We start from the raw sequence: 23856 nt of genomic DNA, 5'->3' as shown, positions 1-23856 counted from the left end.
CAGGCCTTCCTCCTCCTCTCCGCAAAACCCATCACCCCAGAGCTTCGTGTTTTCTGCCTTCGGGTTCATCTTCAGGGACCTCAACCCACATCAGGACACACAGGCAACGATTTCAAGTCATCGGTAACAGTGTCTGTTGCTGAAACAGTCACCCACAGACTTTCTATAATGGAAGCAGAGGCAAAGGGGTAAGGGAGCAAAGCCAAACACTCATGAGGATGAACAAGAAAACTGCTGGTTTTCTCAACAACGTTCTAACCCAGCACAGTGGGCATGGTGTTTGAAGCCCATGACTCAAACTCTGGTTTGCCCCTTAACTCGCCCTGTGACCCGCAGTAGGTTAACCTGATTTTTGGGTCTCACATTTCCTTGCCTGTGGAAAAAGGAAAGGGGAGGGGAGTGCTAATACCTCATAAAGTTGTTGAGAATTAAGGATTTTTATGAAGTCCTCAGTACAGCCCAGGACACGGGAGCTCAACTACAACGATAAACCATCACTGGGTACGATTCCCTCATTAGTACACTTCTCCTAAGTCAAATCCATATTGCCCTCTGCCTGTCCCACTTTTTCCCCTCAAAAGCAACCTGACCTTGAACCCTACCCCAGGTACAGATGTCAGCTTCCTAAAAGATTGGCAGGAAAAGTATGAAAGAATCAGGAGGCACACAGGTTTGTGGAATAAACCAGCCGACACCGGTCCAAAGAGATACTTTCACTGCTAGCTTTATGGTCCAGGAGGCAGGGTGGGAAGCAATTACAGCTCAGAAAAATTCCCAGTGCCCTTGGAGAGGAGCTGACCGAGATGCACCCGCTCCAGAAAGTCCTGCTGTCTGGCTGCGTAAAGAGAAACCGGTGGGAAATCTCCTGCCTGCGCAAGAGGTTCATTCTGTTCCCACAGCATGGGAAAAGAAAAAGCTTCCAGTCTCTGCTGCCCCCTAATGATGGCAAGAGCAGGCCTAGCATCGGCTTATGATGCTCCTGCAGGTGTCAGTTTTTGGGGCCGAGTACAGAATCTTTAGGTGGCCCTCCACCACCGCCACCGCCACCGCCGTTCTGCTTGTCTGCTGTCGGGGAGCCGTGGAGGGGCTGCACCGCCAGGAGGGGGCCGGACTCAGGATCCGGCCTGCTGCGTTTGGCCAGGTCCTCATTGTGAGCCTTGCGGATGTGTCGGTAGAGGTCCCCTGACTGGGTGTAGCTGCGCAGACAGTAGCGGCACTCGTAGGGTCGCTCGCGTGTGTGCACCGTGGCGTGTCGCCTTAGTGTGTAAGAACATGAGAAGGTCTTCCCACATGTCTTGCAAGTGGGCACGTCCTCGGTAAAAACCCCAAAACTTCCCGGGGTTGCTTCATACTCAGAAGGCAGGTAAAGTGGCTCATGCAGGGCCGCGGGCGCAGGCAAGGGCGATGTCACCAGTCCTCGGGGATACTGCCCGGGACCTGGCAGCAAATGGTAGGGTAGGTGAGGATCCGGGGGCAGGAAGTGGTCACTTGGCCCCACCTCCTCCAGTCCGGCTGCTCGCGGCTCCTCAAAAGCCTCTGGCTGAGGGGGCTGTCCACCATACATTGCTCCCCCGGGCGGGAACAGTCCCTCGGGCCCCTGACGCTGTTCCTCGGACACATCGGGCTCCTCGTCAGAAATCACAATAGCTTCTACTTTCACCTGGACCAGTTCAGCTTCCGCGGGCGCTGGAGCCTGCGATGGAACCGGGACTGGGACCAGGGCAGCTGCTGGAGCAGGAGGATAGAAGCCTTGCAGTGTTCCCCCAGCACCCCTTGGTTCCACCATCCTCAGACTCTCAGTACCCACATCAAGGGGAGCCAGAGGCTCTGCCGAAACTGTTGGAAGGCCTGAAGACAAGTAGTTTGCAGGAATGGTCTCTGTGGAGCTACTGGGGCTGGCGAGGGAGACATCAGCCACTGGTGCAGGAGGTGCCCGGAGATGTGGGGAGTCGACCTCCACGCCAGGCTGGGTCGTGTCAGCCCCCCCGGGCATTGGTGGCTCATCTGGAGGACAGACTGTCGGTGAGGGAGCTGCAGGGCCTTTCCATTCCCCTTTGCCCCAGTGGCCTGATGTCTCGGCAGATGCCAACGAAGGCTGGGGGCCACGGGAAGTGGGCAAAAACTCCAAACTAGGGGGCTGTGAGTTGGTTTCCTCCTCCTTCTTGGTACTGTCTGCCTCAGCCAGGGCCCGGGCTTGCAGCCGCCGCTTACACACTTTAACGATGTCATTCATGTGCAAGTAGCTGGCAGCCGCCAGCACATCCTCCACAGGGGTATCACCCCTCAGGACCAGCTGGCCAGCATACATGAAGTCCAGAAGCAGCCCAAACGCTGGGGCCGTGACAATCTCATTGTGGATGCACACCAGATCCCTCTTGTCCAGCTCCCGCTCTTTGTAGAAAAGCTGGAAGAACGGGCTGCAGGAGGCCAGCACAGCCCGATGGGCCAGGAACTGGGTGCTACCCACCATTACGGTGCAGTCACAGAGGAAACCCTGGGACCGCTGCTCTCGCAGGCTCTGCAACAGCTGCTGGCTGTGTTCTGGGAACTCCATAGCACCCCACGAAGGGAAAAGGACCCTAGGAAGGGCCCCACCAGTGGCTCCCTGGGAAGAGAGGACAGTAGGTTAGGGCAGCTAACCTCCCCAGCAACCTTCACCTCAGCCTGAGATTTCACCTGCCGCCCCACAACCTCTGGCAACACCGTCCTGGCCCCAAAACGCCCGCTGAAACTACTACCCTTCTTTCTCCTAGGTCACACCCAGTGATCTTTTAGCCCCGCCCCTTCGGCTCAACCTTAGCAGCAGGCCCCGCCCCCGCTCGTAAAGCCACGCCCCGGAAGTCCCGCCCCCTAACCAGCCTACGCTTCCTCGATGCCCACCCAGTGGCTTCCAGCAGCTTCCCCAACTAGGAGTCTTTTTTGCTTCCAGGCCTTCCCGGGAGGTACCTCTACGCCCCACTCCAAGAACTCCCCTGAGCCTCTCTCTCTCGCCTTCCAGGGGCTAAGAAGTCCTAGGGTGGGAACTAGCAGAGAAAGCCGATCCCTCACCCACCAGCGAGAAACCACCGGCGAGCTCCGCCCCCTCCCACCTCCTCAATTTTAATTGGCTAAAATTGGCCTTCCCTCGGCACGGATTGGTTCACTGTCCACTAACCATCCCCCAGCTCTGAGCGGCGTCTGCAAGTGGGTGCCGGTGGCCGTTACTCCGGAAGCTAGGCGCAGGATTGGTTGGCGCTCCTGTCCTAAACTTTTCCTCGTCGTCCCGCCTTCTTTGCCCCAGAGACCTCGTGATTGGCTGAGCTTCATCTACCTGCGGCGGTAGGAGGGCGGGGAGCGGCACTATGGAGATGAGCGCAAAGTCCTCTGGCTTGGGCTCGAGGCCCGCGGCTCTGCAAGGTGTTGTGCTCAGGGTGGCTGGGAAAGGGAGAACCCCAAAACCCTAATCTGATGGCTCCAGACCCCTGGGTCAGAAATGGTGGTGTCCTTTCACCTGATCATACGGTCCTTAGCCTAATTCCTGTAGTCAATTTACAATGAAGAGATTAGAGTGCCCTTCTCTGTGTCTGCAGGGGCCTTGGAGGTGCTGATGGAAGGGAGGGAGTGGGGGCATGGCCTTAAAATTTACCAGCACAGGAAAATAGGAGAATAAAGAGTGTGGTTACAACCCCCGCCACTTTTTTAAAAAAGTAGACTCGATGTCCAACATGAAGCGTTTACTCAGGACCCTGAGACCAAGGATCATACGCTCCACCGACTAAGCTCCAAGAACATGGTAGCATGGTTTTTGTTTTTGTTTTGAGGGTTTTTCTTTCTTTCTTTTTTTTTTTTTTGGCTTTTTTTTTTCCCCCTTTGAGTGTGATTGCTTCTGAATAAATCTTTTGAGGGTACCTAGGTAACCAGCAGAAGAAGGGGTATTAATTGGGAGTTACCGATACCTGTCTCTTCTCTGACCAGGGGGCAGTGTGTTGACAGGGTTTCCATAGGGGTAACTCAGTGCACTTCACCCCTTTTCACCCCTTCACCCACCACACTAAGTATCTTCGCATTGTCTTGCAGCCAAGCCCTCCATGAGACCTAACCAGAAATTAAGGACATTAATCAACTTTCATCCTTGTACTTGAGCCCTGTGGGCCATATTGACCTTGGCTTGAGATCCCATCTTTTCTTTCTTTCTTTTTTTTTTTTTAAAGATTTTATTTATTTATTGGACAGAGAGAGAGAGAGATCACAAGTAGGCAGAGAGGCAGGCAGAGAGAGAGGAGGAAGCAGGCTCCCTGCTGAGCAGAGAGCCCGATGCGGGGCTCGATCCCAGCACCCCGGGATCACGACCTGAGCCGAAGGCAGAGGCTTAACCCACTGAGCCACCCAGGCGCCCCGAGATCCCATCTTTTCAAGATACCCTCCAAGCCACACTATATTGCATAGAAATTAAAATTAATGTAAGCAACATATCATTTTTGGGGAAAATATATTTTCAAAACAAAAAAATGTAGTGATAATTAGTAGCAATTTTGTATATTTCCCCAAATTTCTTTAATGTCTGGCTTAATAGAATGCAGGTGGATTCTCACATCTGCTTCGGTTTTCAAGCTATTATGAGATATTGTGTTGATTATGCAAAGAAAATGCCTCACACAGGTATTAGTGCATGGAATTTCATTGGCTACGGAGACAACTTTGTGTTCTACTCTGAGTGGGATGGGAAGCCATTGATGGTTATGTTTTTGTTTTTTTTTTTTAAGATTTTGTTTATTTATTTGACAGAGAGAGTGAGAGATCACAAGTAGACAGAGAGGCAGGCAGAGAGAGAGAAGCAGGCTCCCCGCTGAGCAGAGAGCCCAATGTGGGGCTTGATCCCAGGACCCTGAGATCATGACCTGAGCCAAAGGCAGAGGCTTAACCCACTGAGCCACCCAGGTGCCCCCATTGATGGGTTTTAAGTAGAGGAATGCTCTGATAGGATTCTAGTTCTTTAGAGGCTTATCCTGATGACTCAGTGGAGAAGGAAGCATAGGGGATCAAAGTGGGAGCAGGGAGGAAGGTGTGGGAATGGTCCCAGAGGAAATGATGGTGCCTTGATAAATGTAGTGGTGGATGTAGCTGGAGAGAAATGCTAGGTCGACAGAATTTGCTAAAGCAAGGGTAGGAAGTTAGGAACAAGAGAAAAAAAAAGTAAAAATTTTGGCATGAGCAGTGGTATGGCTGGTAGAACCATTTTCTGACAGGCGGGCAATGGGAAATCAAGAGTTCTGCTTCTGATCCTTTAAGTAGAGCTTCCTCTTAGCCAGTTAAGACTTGTGAGCCTGGGGGCGCCTGGGTGGCTCAGTGGGTTAAATAAAGCCTCTGCCTTCGGCTCAGGTCATGATCTCAGGGTCCTGGGATCAAGCCCCACATCCGGCTCTCTGCTCAGTGGAGAGCCTGCTTCCTCCTGTCTCTCTCTGTCTGCCTCTCTGCCTGCTTGTGATCTGTCAAATAAATAAATAGATCTTAAAAAAAAAAAAAAAAAAAGACTTGTGAGCCTGAAGATCAGGGGGAATGTTGGGGTTGGAGATACATGTTGGGGAATGTCATCAGTATATAGATGGTATATTTAAAACCAAGGGACTAGAGGGATCCCCCCTGTATAGTAGAGGACTGCTGGAGTTGGTAAGCAGTAAAGAACATAGGCTGTTCAGGAAGGTGAAGCAGTTTGGTCTCTACAGGTTCAGAAGAGATCAGAATGAAGGTGAGTCAGAGTTTGGGCACAAAGACTGAGTGTGTGCCACACTCTGGGATTGCTATGCCTACTGGACCTAGGTTAAAAAAAATTTTTTTTACATGTAAGCTCTGTGTCCATCATGGGGCTTAAACTCATGACGTTGATATCAAGAATCACATGCTCTACTGACTGAGCCAGGCAGACACCCCTGAAATTTCTTGTTTTAGCTTTACATTTGCCATGTTTCAGGGTGCCTGGGTGTCACAGTTGGTTGGGCAACTCCTTTCCAGGACCTTCCAGGGTCCTGGGATCAAGCCCTGCATCAGGCTCCCTGCTCCCAGGACCCGGGGACCACGACCAAAGGCAGACACCCAATGACTATCATAGAGGTTACAAAAATAAAATCTTAGGGGGAACTGGGTGGTTCAGTGGGTTAAGCCTCTGTCTTTGGCTCAGTTCATGATCTCAGGGTCCTGGGATGGAGCCCTGCATCAGGCTCTCTGCTCAGCAGGGAGCCTGCTTCCCCCTCCCTCTCTGCCTGCCTACTTGTGACCTCTCTCTCTTTCTCTTTCTGTCAAATAAATAAATAAAAATCTTTAAAAAAATCTTAGTAAATAAATAAATACCAAAAGAAACGTCATACTTACAGTATCAATTTTCCCCCAAGAAAAAAGCTTGAAAAGCTTTGCTTCTATGTATTTGTGTATTAGTAGAAGTTAGATAACCATCTACCATTTATTTAGCATTTGTTAAGGGCTAACGGCATACTAAAGATATAATCTCTAATTCCAAAATAGTCTTTCTGCTCTCTATTAAGGAGAAATGACAGCTTCACCTTGGTTACAGAACTTGGCCAAGGTCACACGGCTAATAAAAGGCAGAACTGGGGGCGCCTGGGTGGCTCAGTGGGTTAGAGCCTCTCTCTTCAGCTCGGGTCATGATCCCAGGGTCCTGGGATCCAGCCCGGCATCGGGTTCTCTGCTCAGTGGGGAATCCGCTTCCCTCCCTCTCTCTCTGCCTGCCTCTCTGCCTACTTGTGATCTCTATCAAAATAAAATCTTTTAAAAAATAAAATAAAATAAAAGGCAGAGCTGAGATTGAGTTTAAGACTACCTGCAAAACCATACCCCTAACCATTCTGTATATCTATCTTCCTAGAGTGTCTGTAGGGTGGTTTTCAGGGTTGTTGTAATACCAATGGCCAGAGGATTTAGACTTGGTTGGGGGCAGGAGTATCCTAGTTGTTGGAAGAACAGGTGGCACAGAGGGAGGAGTCCAGAACCAGGAAGAGGGGCAGCAGGGATGGATGGTCTTGCTCAGAGATCGCCCTCCAGCAGGACCTGCTACTACAGTTGGTCTTTAGGAAACAGTGACTGACATCACAAGGGCTCCTCTCAAAAAAGTGATAGCAGGGGCTCCTGGGTGGCTCAGGGGGTTAAGCCTCTGCCTTTGGCTCAGGTCCTGGTCTCAGGGTCCTGGTCTCAGGGTCCTGGGATCAAGCCCCACATCGGGCTCTCTGCTCAGCAGGGAGCCTGCTTCTCCCTCTCTCTTTGCCTGCCTGTCTGCCTACTTGTGATCTCTCTCTCTCTGTCAAATAAATAAATAAATAAAATCTTTAAAAGAGAGAGAGAGAGTTAGCAAATGATAACTGAATCTTCCAATAGACTTTCTTTGTGTGCCAAATCTCAGTACAGCTGATTGGTAGCCAATGCTGTTCTCTTCCATCCTAGCTTGTCTCTCTCTGATCCCGAGGCTTTGGAAGCAAAAGGATCAGGGCTTGGGGAAAATGTATCAAGGCCAACCCAGGCCTGGGGAGCTCAGAGACAGAACAGGTTCAGCCAGTCTTTGCTGACAAAATCCAAAAGCAGAGAAACAGGAGGTGGTGAAACAAAAAAGGAGTTTCAGGGAGGCTAACACTGGGGAAGACAGAAGATTACCATCTCAAAGACTGTAGACTGTCTCCAAAGTGCTGAAAATACTCCCACGTTTGTATAAGGAAAATGCGAGACAAAGGAAGGTGGGTCAGGGGAGGTAGGCGGAGAAGGTCAAAGGGATCACTGTCTTGCCGGCAATCATGGGTGGGGTTTTGTGGGCTCAGGAGAGTCCCTGCTGCGTGAAGGGGTAGTTTCGGTTTCCATCAAGGGATGCTTTGCCCTCAGGGTCTTCCACTTGAGCCCAGAGACCTGCTGGAATGAAGACCCCAACTAGAAAGTTTGAGGTCAAAATGGAGGCCACAGCCCTCTTTTACCCTGGGAAGCCATTGGGTTACAAAAAGGGAGGGAAATAATTAGACTTGAGTCTTGGATGCATCAGTCTTGGCAAATAAGTGCATAAAAGATGTTCAACATCATTAGTCATTAGGGAAGTGAAAATTAAAACTACAATGAGCTACTACTACGCATTTACTAGAATAGCTAAATAAACAAGCCTTGCTGACAGTGTCAAGTGCTGGTGAAGATATCAGAGCAACTGGATTTAGCCTGCTTATGCAATTATAGGATTTTACCATACCACACAGACACAATAGGTGTAAATTAACGCAAGAGCATTGATAATAGTAAACTGTGGGAAAATAACTAGGAAGAGATGAGGGTTTTTTTTAAGATTTTGTTGCACTCTTTATTTTTTTATTTTTTATTTTTTTTAAAGATTTTATTTATTTATTTGACAGAGAGAGATCACAAGTAGACAGAGGCAGGCAGAGAGAGAGAGGGAAGCAGGCTCCCTGCTGAGCAGAGAGCCCGATGCGGGACTCGATCCCAGGACCCTGAGATCATGACCTGAGCCGAAGGCAGCGGCCTAACCCACTGAGCCACCCAGGCGCCCATTTGTTGCACTCTTTAAAGAAATTTCTCTACCCAGGGGAGCCTGGGTGGCTCAGTGGGTTAAAGCCTCTGCCTTCGGCTCAGGTCATGATCTCAGGGTCCTGGGATCAAGCCCCTCATCAGACTGTCTGCTCAGCGGGGAGCCTGCTTCCTCCTCTCTCTCTGCCTGCCTCTCTGCCTACTTGTGATCTCTGTCTGTCAAATAAATAAATAAATAAATAAATAAATAAATAAAATCTTTTAAAAAAAGAAAGAAAGAAATCTCTCTGCCCAACATGGCGCTTGAACTTATAACCCCAAGATCAAGAGTCATATGCTCTACCAACTGAACCAGCCAGGCACCCCAGGCCCAGGAACTGATGAGTAGTAAGTATCTATTAATAATTCTGACTCTAAATACAGTGTTTTTGTTTCCCCCCCACACATGCATATCAAGTAATTCTCAAACACCAGCTGAGTGTCCTACAATTCAGTTCAATTCTGAAACCATCTGCATGGTAATAATATGGGGTTCCACAGGTTAAGGGCTCAGTCCTGTCAGAATGTTCCCTGTCCCTACCCCCTCCCCCCTGTAGATGCCAACTGGAAGTCCACATTGTCACCTGAGTTTCTCACCTACTGGCTATACATTCTCCAAAGACTCTTTCTTGGGTTTAGTCAATTTGTTAGAGTGGTTCATGAAATATAAAGACACATTGCACTTACTAGATTACAGGTTTATTATAAAAGGATATATAGAGGCTCCTGGGTGGCTCAGTGGATTGAGGCCTCTGCCTTCGGCTCGGATCATGGTCCCAGGGTCCTGGGATCGAGCCCCGCGTCGGGCGCTCTGCTCTGCGGGGAGCCTGCTTCCTCCTCTTTCTCTCTCTGCCTGCCTCTCTGCCTACTTGTGATCTCTGTCTGTCAAATTTAAAAAAAAAAAAAAAAAAAGGATATATAACTCAGGAAGAGATGCATAGGGCAAGGTATGGGAAAAGGGTATGGAACTTCTAGGCTCTCTTTTAGGGCACTACTCAACCAGTGTCTTCAGGTATTTGCTGATCTAGAAGCTCCCTGAACCCCATCCTTTTCGGTTTTCATGGAGGCCTCATTACACACACACCATGGATGAACTGGTTGGCCAAAGGTCAAGGATTCAACCTCCAGCCCCTCTCCTTTCCCTGGAGGTCAGGGGTTGAGACAGAAAGATCCAACCTTTCAGTCATCAGGTTGGTTCCCCCAGCACCCAGTCCCTATTACTAGGTGATTTTCAGATGTCATCTCATTAACATAAACTTGGGTTTGAGAGGGGTTTGTTATGAGTATCAAGAAGACACCTTTTAACACTGTTATCACTTAGGAAACTCTAAGTCTTTTAGGAGCTCTGGGCCAGGAATGGAGAAGACCAAATATGTATTTCTTATTATAAATTACAATTATCATAATTACCTTTGGGTTTTTTCCCTAACTTTTTATTACGAACAATGTCCAACACAAACAGAAGGAGACATGTAAGAAACCAGTATCACCCATCATCCGGCTTCAGCAATTACCAGTGCATTGCCAAACTTGCTTCATCTATAACTCTGCTGTGGGAAACAAAAGCAGAAAGAAATGTAGATAAAATTAAATGTCCTTATGGGGTGCCTGGGTGGCTCAGTGGGTTAAAGCCTCTGCCTCCAGCTCTGGTTGTGGTTCCAGGGTCCTGGGATTGAGCCCCACATCGGGCTCTCTGCTCGGCGGGGGGGCCTGCTTCCCTCTCTCTCTCTCTGCCTGTCTCTCTGCCTGCTGGTGATTTCTGTCTGTCAAATAAATAAATAAAAATCTTTAAAAAATTAAATGTCCTTATAAATTGCAGCCCACTGACAAATACTTGAAATAGGCAGATTATAACATTCCTCCAGGATCCTGAGTCTTCTTTAGCATATGAAAGTCCTTTTAGAATTTCCCTTATCTTTACTTCCCCCCAGCTCCAAGGTTGTAAACTGTCGTTCCTCACAGTCCAACCCTATCAGTGGCAGCTCTTTCTGCCCAGCGGTCCTGTCCCTGTGCTTTAATAAAACCACTTTTTTTTTTTTGCACCTAAGACATCTCAAGAATTCTTTTCTGGACATCAACTCTGGACCCCACCAACCTCATCAACATTCCAAAAATAGAAACAAACAAAAAACCAAAAAACAAAAAAATATCACCTCTGCCTTTAAAAAAAAATATGTGTGTATATATACACACATATTTTTTTTTTCATTCATTCATTCATGAGAGAGAGCATGAAGGGGAGGGATGGGGGAGGGGGAGAGATAATCTCAAGTAGACTCCATGCTGAGCAGGGAGCCCTACAGGAGGCTTGATCTCACAACAATGAGATCATGATCTAAGCCAAAACCAAGAGTTGGACACTTAACTAACTGTGCCACCCAGGCACCCTAGCCTTTTTTTTTTTTTAGTACAATTAATTTAATTGTAAGTTATAATAATAAACAGCATTAAATGCTTAATAAAGGCTGTATTTAACAGCTGGCTTGCAAAATTTCTGAAATAATAAGAACTGGCTGGGGGCACTTGGTGGCTCAGTCGGCAGAGCATGCAACTTGAACTTGGGGTTGTACGCTCGAGCCCCCGCCCCCTATCAAACACGTGCACTGTCTCTAAAAAAAAAAATGCTTGGAAGTGATAAAGGGACTTGTAAATGCCTTGGTTTGTGTAGGGACCTACTTAGTCAGAGTGACTCCATCTCGGTTAAACAGCCATTTTGTTGTTTATGCAGTAAAACTTAAACTGACCCTGCCCCCACCCCCTAGGAGAACTTACTTAAAAGCAAGTCTGGGAAACCAGTAAAATATGGTCGGCCAGTCCGTGATAACTGAGCCCAAATACAAGGACGGGTCAGGTCAGGTAGAGATAACAGCCCGGAATGCAAGGACAAGTCCTGCTGGGTGAAGACAATCTCATTGGCCAGGCTCAACCACATGGCCTTTGCTCTATAAAAGCTAGTCTGTGAAGCTGGGGGTCATCGCTCTCTCCTTAAGAGACAGCCCCCACCAGTCCGTTTGATTCTCGGTGCTGGCACAAAATAAAGCTTTGCTTGACCTTCGCTTTGTATCAGTCTCGCTCCTTTGATCATGGACCCCATCACATCAGTTTGGACTCCCGCAGTCCCTTCAGAGTGGTAACAGAGGGAGTATCCGAGGTTTTGGGCTTTACTCATTTCATCCCTCTTGCAAAGAGCTTCCTAACTGCCAGCCCCAAAATAACTGACTTCTCCCATTTCGCCCTGGGGACCAAGTGCTTGTTAAGGGCTGGTCTGGGAAGGCCCACACACAGGGGTGTCAGCAACTCTGATAGCTAAGTGAAGCCTAGAGCCACCGTTCCAGATCCATCATTCCTAGTCAAACACTGGTCCCCAGTGGGGCCTAACAACAAGGAACCAAAATCCTTCTGTGAACCTAGTGAGGACCTCAAACTAGGCTTGAGGCAAGAAGACACAGATAAGTCTTTTTCCTTTTGCCTGCTGTCTCCTCACAGCATGTGGGGAGTTCATGAAAACATGCTCTATTTCTCGCTGGACCCCTGGCTGTACTCCGTCTTGCATTGTGCATTTGGCCTTGCCTCCTAAATGCCCTGACCCACTTTAGATCTTCCAGAATAAAGGTCGTTGAACTCCAAATGGTGGTGGTTCAGAAGGAGCCTCACATGGAGATCAAACTAGACACCTGCAGGGGACCCCGTGACAGATCCGGATGAGAGGAGCCCTGACTGCCGTCCCATCCATGCCCCTGACCAGCAGGAAGTAGCTTCGATTGGTCGTCACCTTTTTTCCCTGACAGTAGTTAGGGTTACCTCTTCAGAGGAGGAAACGATGAAGGATAATTGCAAGGCAGGCAGGCAGGAACAAGGGCCCACCCCCACCTTAAGAGGAAACCACTCTTTAAAGGATTTTACGGTGCTCTGGAAGGAGTCCTCCACTCTTTCCCATATGACAGGTGACAAAAGCCTGATTGGGTGACAGACACAGAGGGTTAATCAGATGAACCTGCCTGCCAATAAGCCCGTAAAAACCCCTAGACTTAGAAACTGGAGGCAACCTCTTCGGGTCCCCTTCCCCCTGGGGAAGGTTGTACTACCACTTTGATATTGCTCGACAAACCTTGCTTTGCTGCTTGCCAAAAAAAAAAAAAAAAAAAAAAAAAAAAAGCTGCTCTTGTAGCTTGTTCTAGCACCCCATTGTCCTTAAGGTTACCTTTGAGGGGTCCACAATAGCCAAACTATGGAAAGAACCCAGATGTCCACAAACAGATGAATGGATAAAGAAGATGTGGTGCTGGGGCACCTGGGGGGCTCAGTAGATTAAAGCCTCTGCCTTGGGCTCAGGTCATGATCTCAGGTTCCTAGGATTGAGCCCTACATCGGGCTCTCTGCTTATCAGGGAGCCTGCTTCCCCCTCTCTCTCTGTCTGCCTCTCTGCCTACTTGTGTGTGATCTCTGTCTGTCAAAAAAAATAAAATCTTTTTTTAAAAAAAGATGTGGTGTGTATATATATATATGTATACACACACACACACACACACACACACACACACACACACAATGGAATACTACTCAGCCATCAAAAAATTAAAATCTTGCCACTTGCAAGGATGTGGTTGGAATTAGAAGGTATTATGCCAAGTGAAATAAGTCAATCAGAGGAAGACAATTATCATATGATCTCGCTCATATGTGAGATTTAAGAAACAAAACAAAAGGATCATAGGGAAAGAGGAAAAAATAAAACAAGACAAAATCAGAGAGGGAGACAAACCATTAGAGACTCTTAACTCTAGGAGACAAATTGAGGGTTTCTGTAGGGGTGGGGGATGGGGTAACTGGGTGATGGGCATTAAGGAGGGCATGTGATGTGATGAGCATTGTTTTTTGTTTTTTTTTTTTTTGACAGACAGAGATCACAAGTAGGCAGAGAGGCAGGTAGAGAGAGAGGGAGAAGCAGGCTCCCTGCTGAGCAGACAGCCCGATGCTGGGCTCGATCTCAGGACCCTGCGATTGTGACCTGAGCTGAAGGCAGAGGCTTTAACCCACTGAACCACCCAGGAACCCCTGAGCACTGGGTATTATATGAGACTGATGAATCACTGACCTCTACCACTGAAATCAGTAATACACTGTATGTTAAATAATTTAATTTAAATAAAAAAAAAACAAAACAAAAGTTGCCTTTGAGGAGAGGCTGGCTGGAAAGAGAAGTTAGGACTGCTGAGGCCCATTTATTTGCTTCCTTGCCCGATCCTCCAAAGGGGATCCATGGAGTCTGAGAGGCAGACTGGTGGGCTCAACAATTTTAGGAAATGGGCAATGTCCATGGGAACTGGTGTATGAACCCTCTGAGGAAACAGAAGTCTCTGTTCTTGCAGGAGGATGGGTCAGGCCCATTTACAACGTAAAAAAGCTTAGGTGCTGGGCATTGGCTCAAGGCCACAAGGATTGTCCTGGCTCTAGAAACTGAGGCTCTTGTTAAGCCTTTCTCAGGGGTCTGTGTCTCTGGTGGCTTCTGCCCTTTTTCTGCATTGCCCTTTATTTTTTTATTTTATTTTATTTTTTTAATAATTTACTCTTTTATTTTAAAGGATTTTATTTATTTATTTGAAAGAGAGACAGTGAGAGAGAGCACGAGAGGGGAGAAAGTCAGAGGGAGAAGCAGACTCTCCATGGAGCAGGAAGCCCGATGTGGGACTCGATCCCAGCACTCTGGGATCATGACCTGAGCCGAAGGCAGTCACCCAACCAATTGAGCCACCCAGGCGCCCTGCATTGCCCTTTAATCAGTCAGGGTCTCAGCAGGGAACAGATGGCATGCTTACTCTGGTTAATTGAAGTGAGTTTAATAAAGGCACTGTCTATAAAAAAGTGGGCAGAGTTGAAGGAACTGACAAAGGCTCATCAATTCTTTAAGCCCCTGGTGTGTGTGTGTTGGGGGAGGGGAAAGGGGACCTGGTTCCTCACACCCGGAGAGAGCGCTGCATTCTGGGCTCTGATTTTGGCTGCTTCATCTTCTAATGACCTGCAGGCAAGGAGTGGGTACTCCACATTTGCTGAAGGAATGCCTGCAAGAAAATCTGGAATGCCCAAATATGCAAGAGTCTTGGGGTCGGACGTCGAGAATTTGAATCCCGCCCCTGAGTAACCCTCAAGTGACCTCAACCCTCTGGGCCTGGGCCCTCATTGGTAAAGCTTGCCTGGTGGGGTTGCTGTAAAAAGCTACTTACTATGGTTACTGTATGAAAGCAGCCTTCAAATATTTGCTGTAGGAATGCATTTTGCTAAAGCGCTTTATTCATGTTGTCTTTTATTAGCTAATTAATTCCGTTTGAAAGTATTTATCTGGGGCGGTTGGGTGGCTCAGTCCATAAGTGCCCCCCTTCGGCTGGGTTCCCTGTCCCGGGGTCATGGCATCCAGTCCCACATGGGGCTCCTTGCTCAGCGGGGAGCCTGCTTCTCCGTCTACCTGCCGCTGCCCCTGCTTGTTCTCTCTCTTTCAGATAAATAAATAAAATAAAACAAAGTAGAAAATACTTATTTACTTAGCATCCACTCTAGGGCAGACACTGTTAACTTGCGAGCCAAGAGGTTGGACCGCTGGTGGGCGTGGCGAAAGGGGGCGGGGTCCACGGAATCCCCGCCTACGATAGCGATGTCCAATTGGGTCCACGGAGGGGGCAGAGTCCCGCCCACTTCTCTAGGGCAGGCCCGGAAGCAGGTTCGGGGAGGCTAAGTGTGTTTCCGGTTGGGCGGGAGGAGCGTCTGCTTGGGCAGGTGTGGGTTTAGTCGCTGTTGGGTCCCCGCTGGGAACATGTTTTATCACGTAAGCGGAGCACCGGGTGGCGGCGAGGGCAGGGTTGAGAGGAAGAGTTAAGCGGGCGCCGGGTCAAGGAGTTGCTCCTGACCCCATGTCCCTACAGCGCCTTACTTGGTGTCCATCCCACTTTTCCCTCAGATCTCCCTGGAGCACGAGATCCTGCTGCACCCGCGCTACTTCGGCCCCAACCTGCTCAACACCGTAAAGCAGAAGCTCTTCACGGAGGTGGAGGGGACTTGCACCGGCAAGTGAGTGCCGCGCCCTTCGTGCCGAGGCGCGCGATGCTTCCAGCCTCTCCCCAACTCCTATAGGTCCGCAAGGACCTGCTACCTACCCTGCGGAACCCTCTCCCTCTCAGGCACCCCACGCAGGCACTTGCTTCCTTTGGGTTCCCGCGGCGCTGTCTGCAAAGCTGGATCATAAGACTGTCTCCCTTAAGCAGAGATTTGGTCATTTCGTTGATGCCACAAACATTTTTAAAGCTCCTGCTGTGTGCTAGGTTCTGGGCTGGGCCCGGGGACAATGCAGCCAAGAAGATAGAATGAGGCCAGCGCTCATGGGGCTCACAGCCTAATCATTGTTCCTGTGTCTGTTCCCCCTCTGTGATTTTTTATTTTTTTTTTTTAAGATTTTACTTATTTATTTGACAGAGATCACAAGTAGGCACAAGTAGGCAGAGAGAGAGGAAGGGAAACAGGCTTCCTCCGATGCGGGGCTGGATCCCAGGACCCTGGGATCATGACCTGAGCTGAAGGCAGAGGCTTTAACCCACTGAGCCACCCAGGTGCCCCCTCTCCCTGTGATTCTTACGACTTCTTCTTCTTCTTTTTTTTTTTAAATTTTTATCCATTTATATGACAGAGACTGCGAGAGAGGGAACACAAGCAGGGAGATTGGGAGAGGGAGGAGCAGACTTCCCACAGAACAGGGAGCCTAACTCGGGGTTGGATCCCAGGACCCTGGAATCATGACCTGAGCCAAAGGCAGTTGCTTAAAGACTGAGCCACCCAGACGCCCCTCTTCTGGTTTTTTCTATCCCACAGAACCAAAGGACCTGGCATGGCACATCTCTGGGCTCTGCAGAGAAGGCCACTCACATGGTGATGTGAATGAGCTGGGATGAGCCCTGGGCTGTGGGTACTTGGGCCTCCCACATGGGAATAAACACAGGCAGGGGGCCTGGTGGCTCAGTAGGTTAGGTGTCTGACTTGGGCTCAGGTCTTGAACTCACGGTCCTGGATTGGAGCTGCATGTGGGGCTCCGTGCTCAGTGGGGAGTCTCCTCCTCCCTCCTCCTGCCTCGTCCTCTCTCTCTCAAATAAATAAAATCTTTTTTAAAATGCACATGCGGGCGCCTGGGTGGCTCAGCGGGTTAAGCCTCTGCCTTCAGCTCAGGTCATGATCCCAGAGTCCTGGGATCGAGTCCCACCTCCGCACTCTCTGCTCAGCAGGGAGCCTGCTTCCCCTCCCCTCTCTGTCTCTCTGCCTACTTGTGATCTCTCTCTCTGTCAAATAAATAAATAAAATCTTAAAAAAAAATAAAAATAAAAATAAAAATGCACATGCAAGTTCCTGAACCTCATCTCATCCAGACAGCATCAAGACTGGGGACAGGCCTGGGAATCTAAAACACAGATTTAGTAAGTTTTTCTTATGTGATTGAGGCATCCCCAAGATTGAGGTCTCTTGGCTCAAGGACCACAGCCTCCTTGGATATTTATTGTGAAATTATGAGAGCAGCATTTGGCATTATAGATACTGATCGGTATCGTGTCTTCTCTCCGGCATTAAGTTCTCCGGGCAGGGGTTCCATCTCCTTCCATTTGTGCTGTCCCCTAACCCCCATGCCCACCGTCTTGTTGCAGATGGTTTTAGAGGCTCTTGTCCACACAGTGCCTTTCTTTTTCCCTTCCTTACAGGTATGGCTTTGTAATTGCTGTCACCACCATTGACAATATTGGTGCTGGTGTGATCCAGCCAGGCCGAGGATTTGTTCTTTATCCGGTTAAGTACAAGGCCATTGTTTTCCGGCCCTTTAAAGGGGAGGTTGTGGATGCTGTTGTCACTCAAGTCAACAAGGTGAGACCATACAGAGCGGAGGCAGTTGGGTGGCTGCTTAGAAGATGGGAGATGGGTCTCAACTACTCTTGCTCACTCTGTGTTCTTGGCTAAGTCACTCTGTGCTTCCAGTTTCCTCACCTGTCAAATGGTACAGTAATCTCAGTGCTGCCTCCCTCGGGGTCCTATAAGTCAGAATGAGTAGTCACCAGTGGCAGCCTCCATTGGTTGAGTACTTACTTGGGCCAGGTCCAGCGCAAAACCTCACAATGACAGGCGTGTGCTTTTACTCCTTTGTATAGAAGCCTCCGTGTGGAGAACGTAAGTCTAGTGGCCAAGGTCATGTGATCCATAAGTGTTCAAATTGTGGACTGACAAGTCCCAGGCCTTGGGCCTTGATTGGCCTGTATTTGTTTCACTTAAAATGAAATCTTGGCAGAAGAGAGACATGAAAGCAGATGATACCATTCAGAGTGGTTTCAAAACATGAAGATTTTTTTTTTAAGATTTTTTATTTATTTGGCAGAGATCACAAGTAGGCAGAGAGAGAGGGGGAAGCAGGCTCCCCGCTGAGCAGAGAGCCCGATGCGGGGCTCGATCCTAGGACCCTGAGATCATGACCTGAGCCCAAGGCAGAGGTTTAACCCTCTGAGCCACCCAGGTTCCCTTAAAACATGAAGATTATTAGGTGTCAGATAAAGTTGGGAAGCTTACAAGAGTTGGGGGATAAGAGACAAAGCCTCAAAAACTCGTTGTCCTCCTAGGTGGGGCTCTTCACAGAAATCGGACCTATGTCCTGCTTCATCTCTCGACATGTAAGTCTGGGCATGCTGTGGGCACTAAGGAGGAGAGACGCCAGTCCTGATCATCTCTGGAAGCACCTGTGGAAAGCGCTGACCAGTCTTGCTTTCCTTTCAGTCCATCCCATCAGAGATGGAGTTTGACCCCAACTCCAACCCACCCTGTTACAAGACAATGGATGAGGTGGGTGGGGAGGAAGTGCATGAGAGGGAGGAAAGAGGAATGAGCCCTCTGAGGGATTTTGGCTTTGTGGGGGGAGGACGGGGGGAACGGTGGTGGGGTGGTGCCATATCTGAGTATCCCATTCCCTCTTCCCCAGGACATTGTGATTCAGCAGGACGATGAGATCCGCTTGAAGATTGTGGGGACCCGTGTGGACAAGAATGACATTGTGAGTCTCTTGCCTGCCCTCTTCCCTGTGCCAGGCAGAGGTGGGAACTGTTGATTTCTTACCACCGAGGGTTCCTGGGGATTTTGTGCTCTTCTGCAAGGAAGAGGGGATGGCTGGGCAGAAGCCCTGGGGCTGGGGGTTAGAGGGTAGTCCCGCGCTCGCTCAGGCTTTTTGTCCTTTCTGCCTTCCCTCCTGCAGTTTGCTATTGGCTCTCTGATGGACGACTACTTGGGTGAGTGCCTGATCATGCATCCAGGGTTGTTGCCTGGAGAAGGGGTGTGTGAAGGCAGGGGGTGGACGTGGGACTTAATGCCCGAGTCGCAGATGAAGAAAACTCAGGACTGTCTGCTTGGAAGATCCAGGACATGCGCCTCATGGGACGAGGAATGCTTGGTTGATGGCTGCCCCCAAGCTCTGAGCCCAACTGATGTGCTTTTCCTGTTCTCTGCAGGGCTTGTGAGCTGAGCACTGGGACCCTCTGCTCTGTTTGGTCCTTATCTAGGAGATGTGGTAGTCACACTCTTCATGGAGCCCAGAGGCCCGGTCTGGCTGCTGTGGGGAGGCAGAGAAGGCTCCTTGTCCCCAGAGAACACTGGGTTCTTCTGCTTAGCAACCACTCCCCAGATTTCTGACTGTGCATTCTAACCATAAAGGTCTTGTTCTCATGGAAGTGTTACCTCCTTTCTTTGGTAAGAACAATTCTTTCTTAAAGGCTGGAGCCCAGTTGGTTGCTAGTCTCTCTTTCGGTGGCCTGATGCCTCAGTTAGCCCTAGTGACCCAGGGGATCTGACTAAACCCTTGTGCAGAGGGTTGACGTTGACCTCACTGAAGAGAAGGCACTAATGTCAGGTCTCTGGCTTCCAGCAAATGATGCTGTCGTTAGAGCCAGTCCCAGTCCCGATCGAGTTGTAGAGTATTTGCGCTTCCCTCACCCTTAAACACAAAGGGTGTAGCTGGGCGTGAGGGGAGACGAGATGGTTGGGTCGGGGGAAGGAAATGAGGACAGAAATGACCCAGACTTCGGGATCCCAACACAGCCCTCCCTAGGATGGCTTCACAGACAACGGAGGCCTTTCAATGCTGATCGATCCCTAAGCTGAACTGAAAATGGGAACAGGCTTAAAATGTCCGTAGGGGGTGACATGGTCAAAATCCGTGAAATGACTGGAAGACTAAACAGATATGCCGCCTTCCCTCCCAGGATGCCCACACTCTGCTTTTGTCATAGAATTCTCTGCCTTGGTATGCCCTCTCCCAGCCTGTCTCCTGGCTGCCTGCCGATCCAGCAAACCTCAATCATCCTTCTCCCCCGCCTCCCTTTTTCTTCTTTTTCAGCTTTCTTTTACTTCCTTGGGAAGCAGAATTGTGTCCTAGAAAGCGTGGTATTTGGGTTGGTGTAAAACTGGGTTTCAGTTCTAGCTGGGTGACCTTACGTTTTCTCATGATGAAATGGGCTTACATCCCTCTTTGGGTGGTCGCTGCTGGTGTGAGCTTACACATGCAAGTGGCTTGCACGGCGTCTGGCCCCTGATAGGCCCTCAACTATTAATTGTGATGATTGTGCCCTAATGCATTAAAGCAGTGATTCTGAGTGGGGGTGATTTTTGCACCCTGGGGACATTTGGCAATGACATTTATTTGGGCTGTAACAACTATGGATGGTACTACTGCCTTCTAGTGGGAAGAGGCCAGGGGTGCTGCGTGGCATCCTTCAGTGTCTAGGACCCCGCTCCCCAACAAAGAATTACTTGGTTCCAAATGTCAATCATGCCAAGGTCCAGAGACCCCCCCCATAAGAAGCATCCAGAATAGTGGCTGGAACATGGTAAGAAAATGACACTTAAATGTGGTTTCTTTCTCCTTGCCTTCACCACTCCTGGACAGATAGGTGGAGGCTTTTCCATTCATACCTCTACAGTGTGTCACAAAACGTTTTATAACCGTCTCCCATTTCTTTTTATAACCTTTATTTCTTTCTCTTTTTTAAGATTTTTATTTATTTGACAGAGAGAGCCCACAAATGGAAGCAGGTAGAGGCAGAGGGAGAAACAGGCTTCCCACTGAGTGGGGAGCCCTAATGTGGGGCTGGATCCCAGGACCCTGGGGTCATGACCTGAGCCGAGGGCAGATCCTCAACTGACTGAGCCACCCAGGTGCCCTCTCTCTGTGTTTTTAAGATTGATCTATTTATTTTAGATAGCATGAGTGGGAAGGGGAGAGGAAGAGAGAATCTCAGCAGACAGCTCACTGAGCACAGAACCTGATGCGGGGCCCCATCTCATGACCCTGAGATGACAACCTGAGCCAACACGGAAAGTGGACCCCTTCTCTGTGCCACCCAGGCTCCCCTAACCGGTTCCTCTTTTAAGTAATCTCTACACCCAGGGTGGGGCTTGAACTCGTGACTCTGAGATCAAGAGCTACCTGCCCCACTGACTGAGCCAACCAGGTGCCCCTCATTATTTTTCTAATTATTTATTTATTTATAAGATTTTATTTATTTATTTGACAGAGATCACAAGTAGGCAGACAGGCAGGCAGAGAGAGGAGGAAGCAGGCTCTCCGCTGAGCAGAGAGCCCGATGTGGGGCTCGATCCCAGGACCCCGGGATCATGACCTGAGCCGAAGGCAGAGGCTTTAACCCACTGAGCCACCCAGGCGCCCCGGTGTCCCTCATTATTATGTAAAGTTTTTTTTTTTTTTTTTAAGATTTTATTTATTTATTTATCTGACAGAGAGAGAGATCACAAGTAGGCAGAGAGGCAGGAAGAGAGGAGGAAGCAGGCTCCCCGCCAAGCAGAGAGCCCAATGCGGGGCTCAATCCCAGGACCCTGGGATCATGATGTGAGCCGAAGGCAGAGGCTTTAACCCACTGAGCCACCCAGGGGCTCTCTTTTTTTATTTTTTAAGATTTTATTTATTGGGGCACCTGGGTGGCTCAGTGGGTTAAGACTCTGCCTTCGGCTCAGGTCATGATCCCAGGGTCTGGGGATCGAGCTCCGCATCGGGCTCTCTGCTCGGCAGGGAGCCTGCTTCCTCCTCTCTCCCCGCCTGCTACTCTGCCTACTTGTAATTTCTGTCTGTGAAATAAATAAAATCTTAAAAAAAAAAAGATTTTATGTATTTGACAAAGAGATCACAAGTAGGCAGAGTAGCAGGCGGTGTGGGGGGGGGGCGCGGGGAAGCAGGCTCCCCGCTGATCAGGGGTCTCCCAGGACCCTGAGATCATGACCTGATCGGAAGGCAGAGTTTTAACCTGCCGAGTCGGCCAGCTGCCCCAAGTTTGTTATTTTCTTGATAACTGATAACTGTGGATTCACATGCATCTCTTTCCCTTTAATTTTTCTATCTCCAGCTCTTGGGACTGGGCCACGTTTTCCAAGTTTGTTGAATCTGGGGACAGTTTCTGGGCTGGATTTGCAGTGAATTTTCCCACGGAAACCACATTATAGTTGTGCCACCACTTTGTTGTACTCTGAGTGGATCACCCGGGTTGTAGGGACTCCCCCTAAGCTGTAAACACCATGTGTGTCACCAAGAGCAAAATTCCTCTCAAGTTCTCAGAGGGAGCCTCCCATCTGTAAATTGTGTTGCGGAGAACCTGGAAGTAACACGGGCCTAGAAAGGAAGCAACTGATGGACGGAAGCTGCTCGTGGAACCTGGGCACGAAGGTGGTGGTGAGGATGTGGGGGGTGGCACCCATCAGGAAGGCACGCGCTGTCGGGGAAAGGGAGCAAGTGCGGATGGCCTGGAGATGGTCTCCAGGATGCTTCTAAGGTTTTGTAACTGAAAGTTACAGCCTCTTACAAAGGTCACAGGTAACAGGAATATCTGCCTGCTAGTGCTAAGTCTTTGACACGCTACCGGATTGTTCACAAGGGTTCCATGGAGTCGCGTCTGTTACTCCACTTGACGGCCGACAAAACAGGTGAGACACCTCAACTAGAATGCGTACAGTCACACAGCTCTAGTGAGTGGTAGGGCTTTTGTTTTGTTTTTAAACTGTCCATCTGGCACCAAAGCCTTCATTAGCTCTCTTTGCCAGGCACTAGGTGGCTGGGGAGTGAGTGGACCCAGCTTTCTTACCTGTGGCCATGTGGGTCTCACTACTGCTTCCCTTAACCCCTGCCTCCACCCGAGCTTGGGGGCAGATGGGCCCCAGATAGCTTGAATACAGTGTCAGTATATCCCACAGGCCCCAGGGCCTTCCGCCATTGTCTCCTGCCTCCAAGGTTGCCAGTGGCTCTCCAGACTAATTAAACACCTCAGCCAGGAGCCCAGATCTTGCTAAGCTGACTTCAGACTCAGGACGTCAGAGGAGTCCCTACCCCTTCCCTTTATGCAGAGGTGGGCAGACACTGCAGCATTGAAGCGCAGTACTGAAAACTACTGCTAGTGTCTTTCTGAATGTAACTGGAAGAGACCTAGGGGGGTCATGGGCTCCTTAGGGGCTGTTGCCATGGCAACCTGAGTCACCTCTATCTGGCTTTCCCCGCTCTGTCCTGGGAGGATCCTTTCTGGAGGCAGCAGCATCTAACCCAGAGAGGGAGGAAGGGCTAGAATGTATACAGTCACGCTCCCTCGCGGAATATTCCTCTCTGTAATGAACAGCCTGTTGCCAACTACCTCATCTTGGATGAACATAAAGGAATTGATTCACTGTCTGCTGCCCGTTATGTGAAAGAAGGTCCGACCACAACTCTGTCAAGTGCTTTCATAGACATGATCTCATTTAATCTACAGTAATCCGGTGAGGTGGGTATTACTACCCCATTTTGTAGTTGGGCGAAAATGTGGTTAGGTAATTTGCCCCAAATTGGTGGCAGAATTTGGACCCAGGTTAGTCTGACTCCAGATACTATACTTGACTCACTAACCCCACTTGGTTCTGAACTGAGAACTGCGCAAGTTCGGGAAAGTGGGTGCAGGGAGATCAGTCAAGGAAGTCTGCGAGGCAGGTGAGGGCTTATGTTTGGGCTTTTGTTCAGTAAGAACAGGAATGAAAAAGATAGGAGGTAGGGTGTCAGAGTGAGCATGGCCCTGGCGTCTGCAGCTTGCACGTTGAGTTCGGGCCAGTGGGAAGACCCTTCTGTCCGCAAGAGAATACCCACCGGGAGCTCCAACCCTGCGGCGGGAAAGGGAAGTGCAGGTGATGTTGGAGGGGTAAGCTGAGCCCCAGCAAGCGGGCGAAGAAAACTTTGGTTAGACATTAAAGTTTAAAGCTTCGTTGCAGTCGCGTACGTACTCAGGAGCA

General features: G+C 49.5%; 2 protein-coding genes across 2 annotated transcripts; one reads left to right on the top strand and one right to left on the bottom strand.

Annotated features, from left to right (window-relative positions):
* Nucleotides 1-714: 714 nt before the first annotated feature.
* LOC111149918 (zinc finger and BTB domain containing 3) lies at nt 715-3157 on the bottom strand. The gene is made up of 3 exons (XM_022507205.1): nt 3151-3157; nt 2881-2972; nt 715-2605 (listed from the first exon to the last, which is right to left on the bottom strand). The coding sequence occupies exons 1-3, from the start codon at nt 3155-3157 to the stop codon at nt 989-991; spliced, it is 1716 nt and encodes a 571-aa protein (XP_022362913.1). The 3' UTR covers nt 715-988.
* A 12116-nt stretch (nt 3158-15273) lies between these two features.
* LOC111149658 (RNA polymerase II subunit G) lies at nt 15274-19271 on the top strand. The gene is made up of 8 exons (XM_022506857.1): nt 15274-15358; nt 15491-15600; nt 17271-17430; nt 18174-18224; nt 18328-18393; nt 18530-18601; nt 18800-18833; nt 19053-19271. Exons 1-8 carry the CDS (start codon nt 15347-15349, stop codon nt 19064-19066), a joined length of 519 nt encoding a protein of 172 aa, XP_022362565.1. The 5' UTR covers nt 15274-15346; the 3' UTR covers nt 19067-19271.
* Nucleotides 19272-23856: the final 4585 nt, after the last annotated feature.

This window comes from Enhydra lutris, unplaced genomic scaffold, assembly GCF_002288905.1.
Source record: "Enhydra lutris kenyoni isolate GAN:26980312 unplaced genomic scaffold, ASM228890v2 scaffoldscaffold22, whole genome shotgun sequence".
Taxonomy (NCBI): Eukaryota; Metazoa; Chordata; class Mammalia; order Carnivora; family Mustelidae; genus Enhydra; species Enhydra lutris.
This window is presented reverse-complemented; position numbering and strand designations above follow the sequence as displayed.

Coding starts and splice junctions, on each gene's coding strand:
- LOC111149918 (XM_022507205.1), bottom strand. Junction 2,606..2,880: donor AAGCTGCTGGAAGCCACTGG/GTGGGCATCGAG, acceptor CTCTCTTCCCAG/GGAGCCACTGGTGGGGCCCT.
- LOC111149658 (XM_022506857.1), top strand. Junction 17,431..18,173: donor TTGTCACTCAAGTCAACAAG/GTGAGACCATAC, acceptor TTGTCCTCCTAG/GTGGGGCTCTTCACAGAAAT. Junction 18,225..18,327: donor CCTGCTTCATCTCTCGACAT/GTAAGTCTGGGC, acceptor CTTTCCTTTCAG/TCCATCCCATCAGAGATGGA.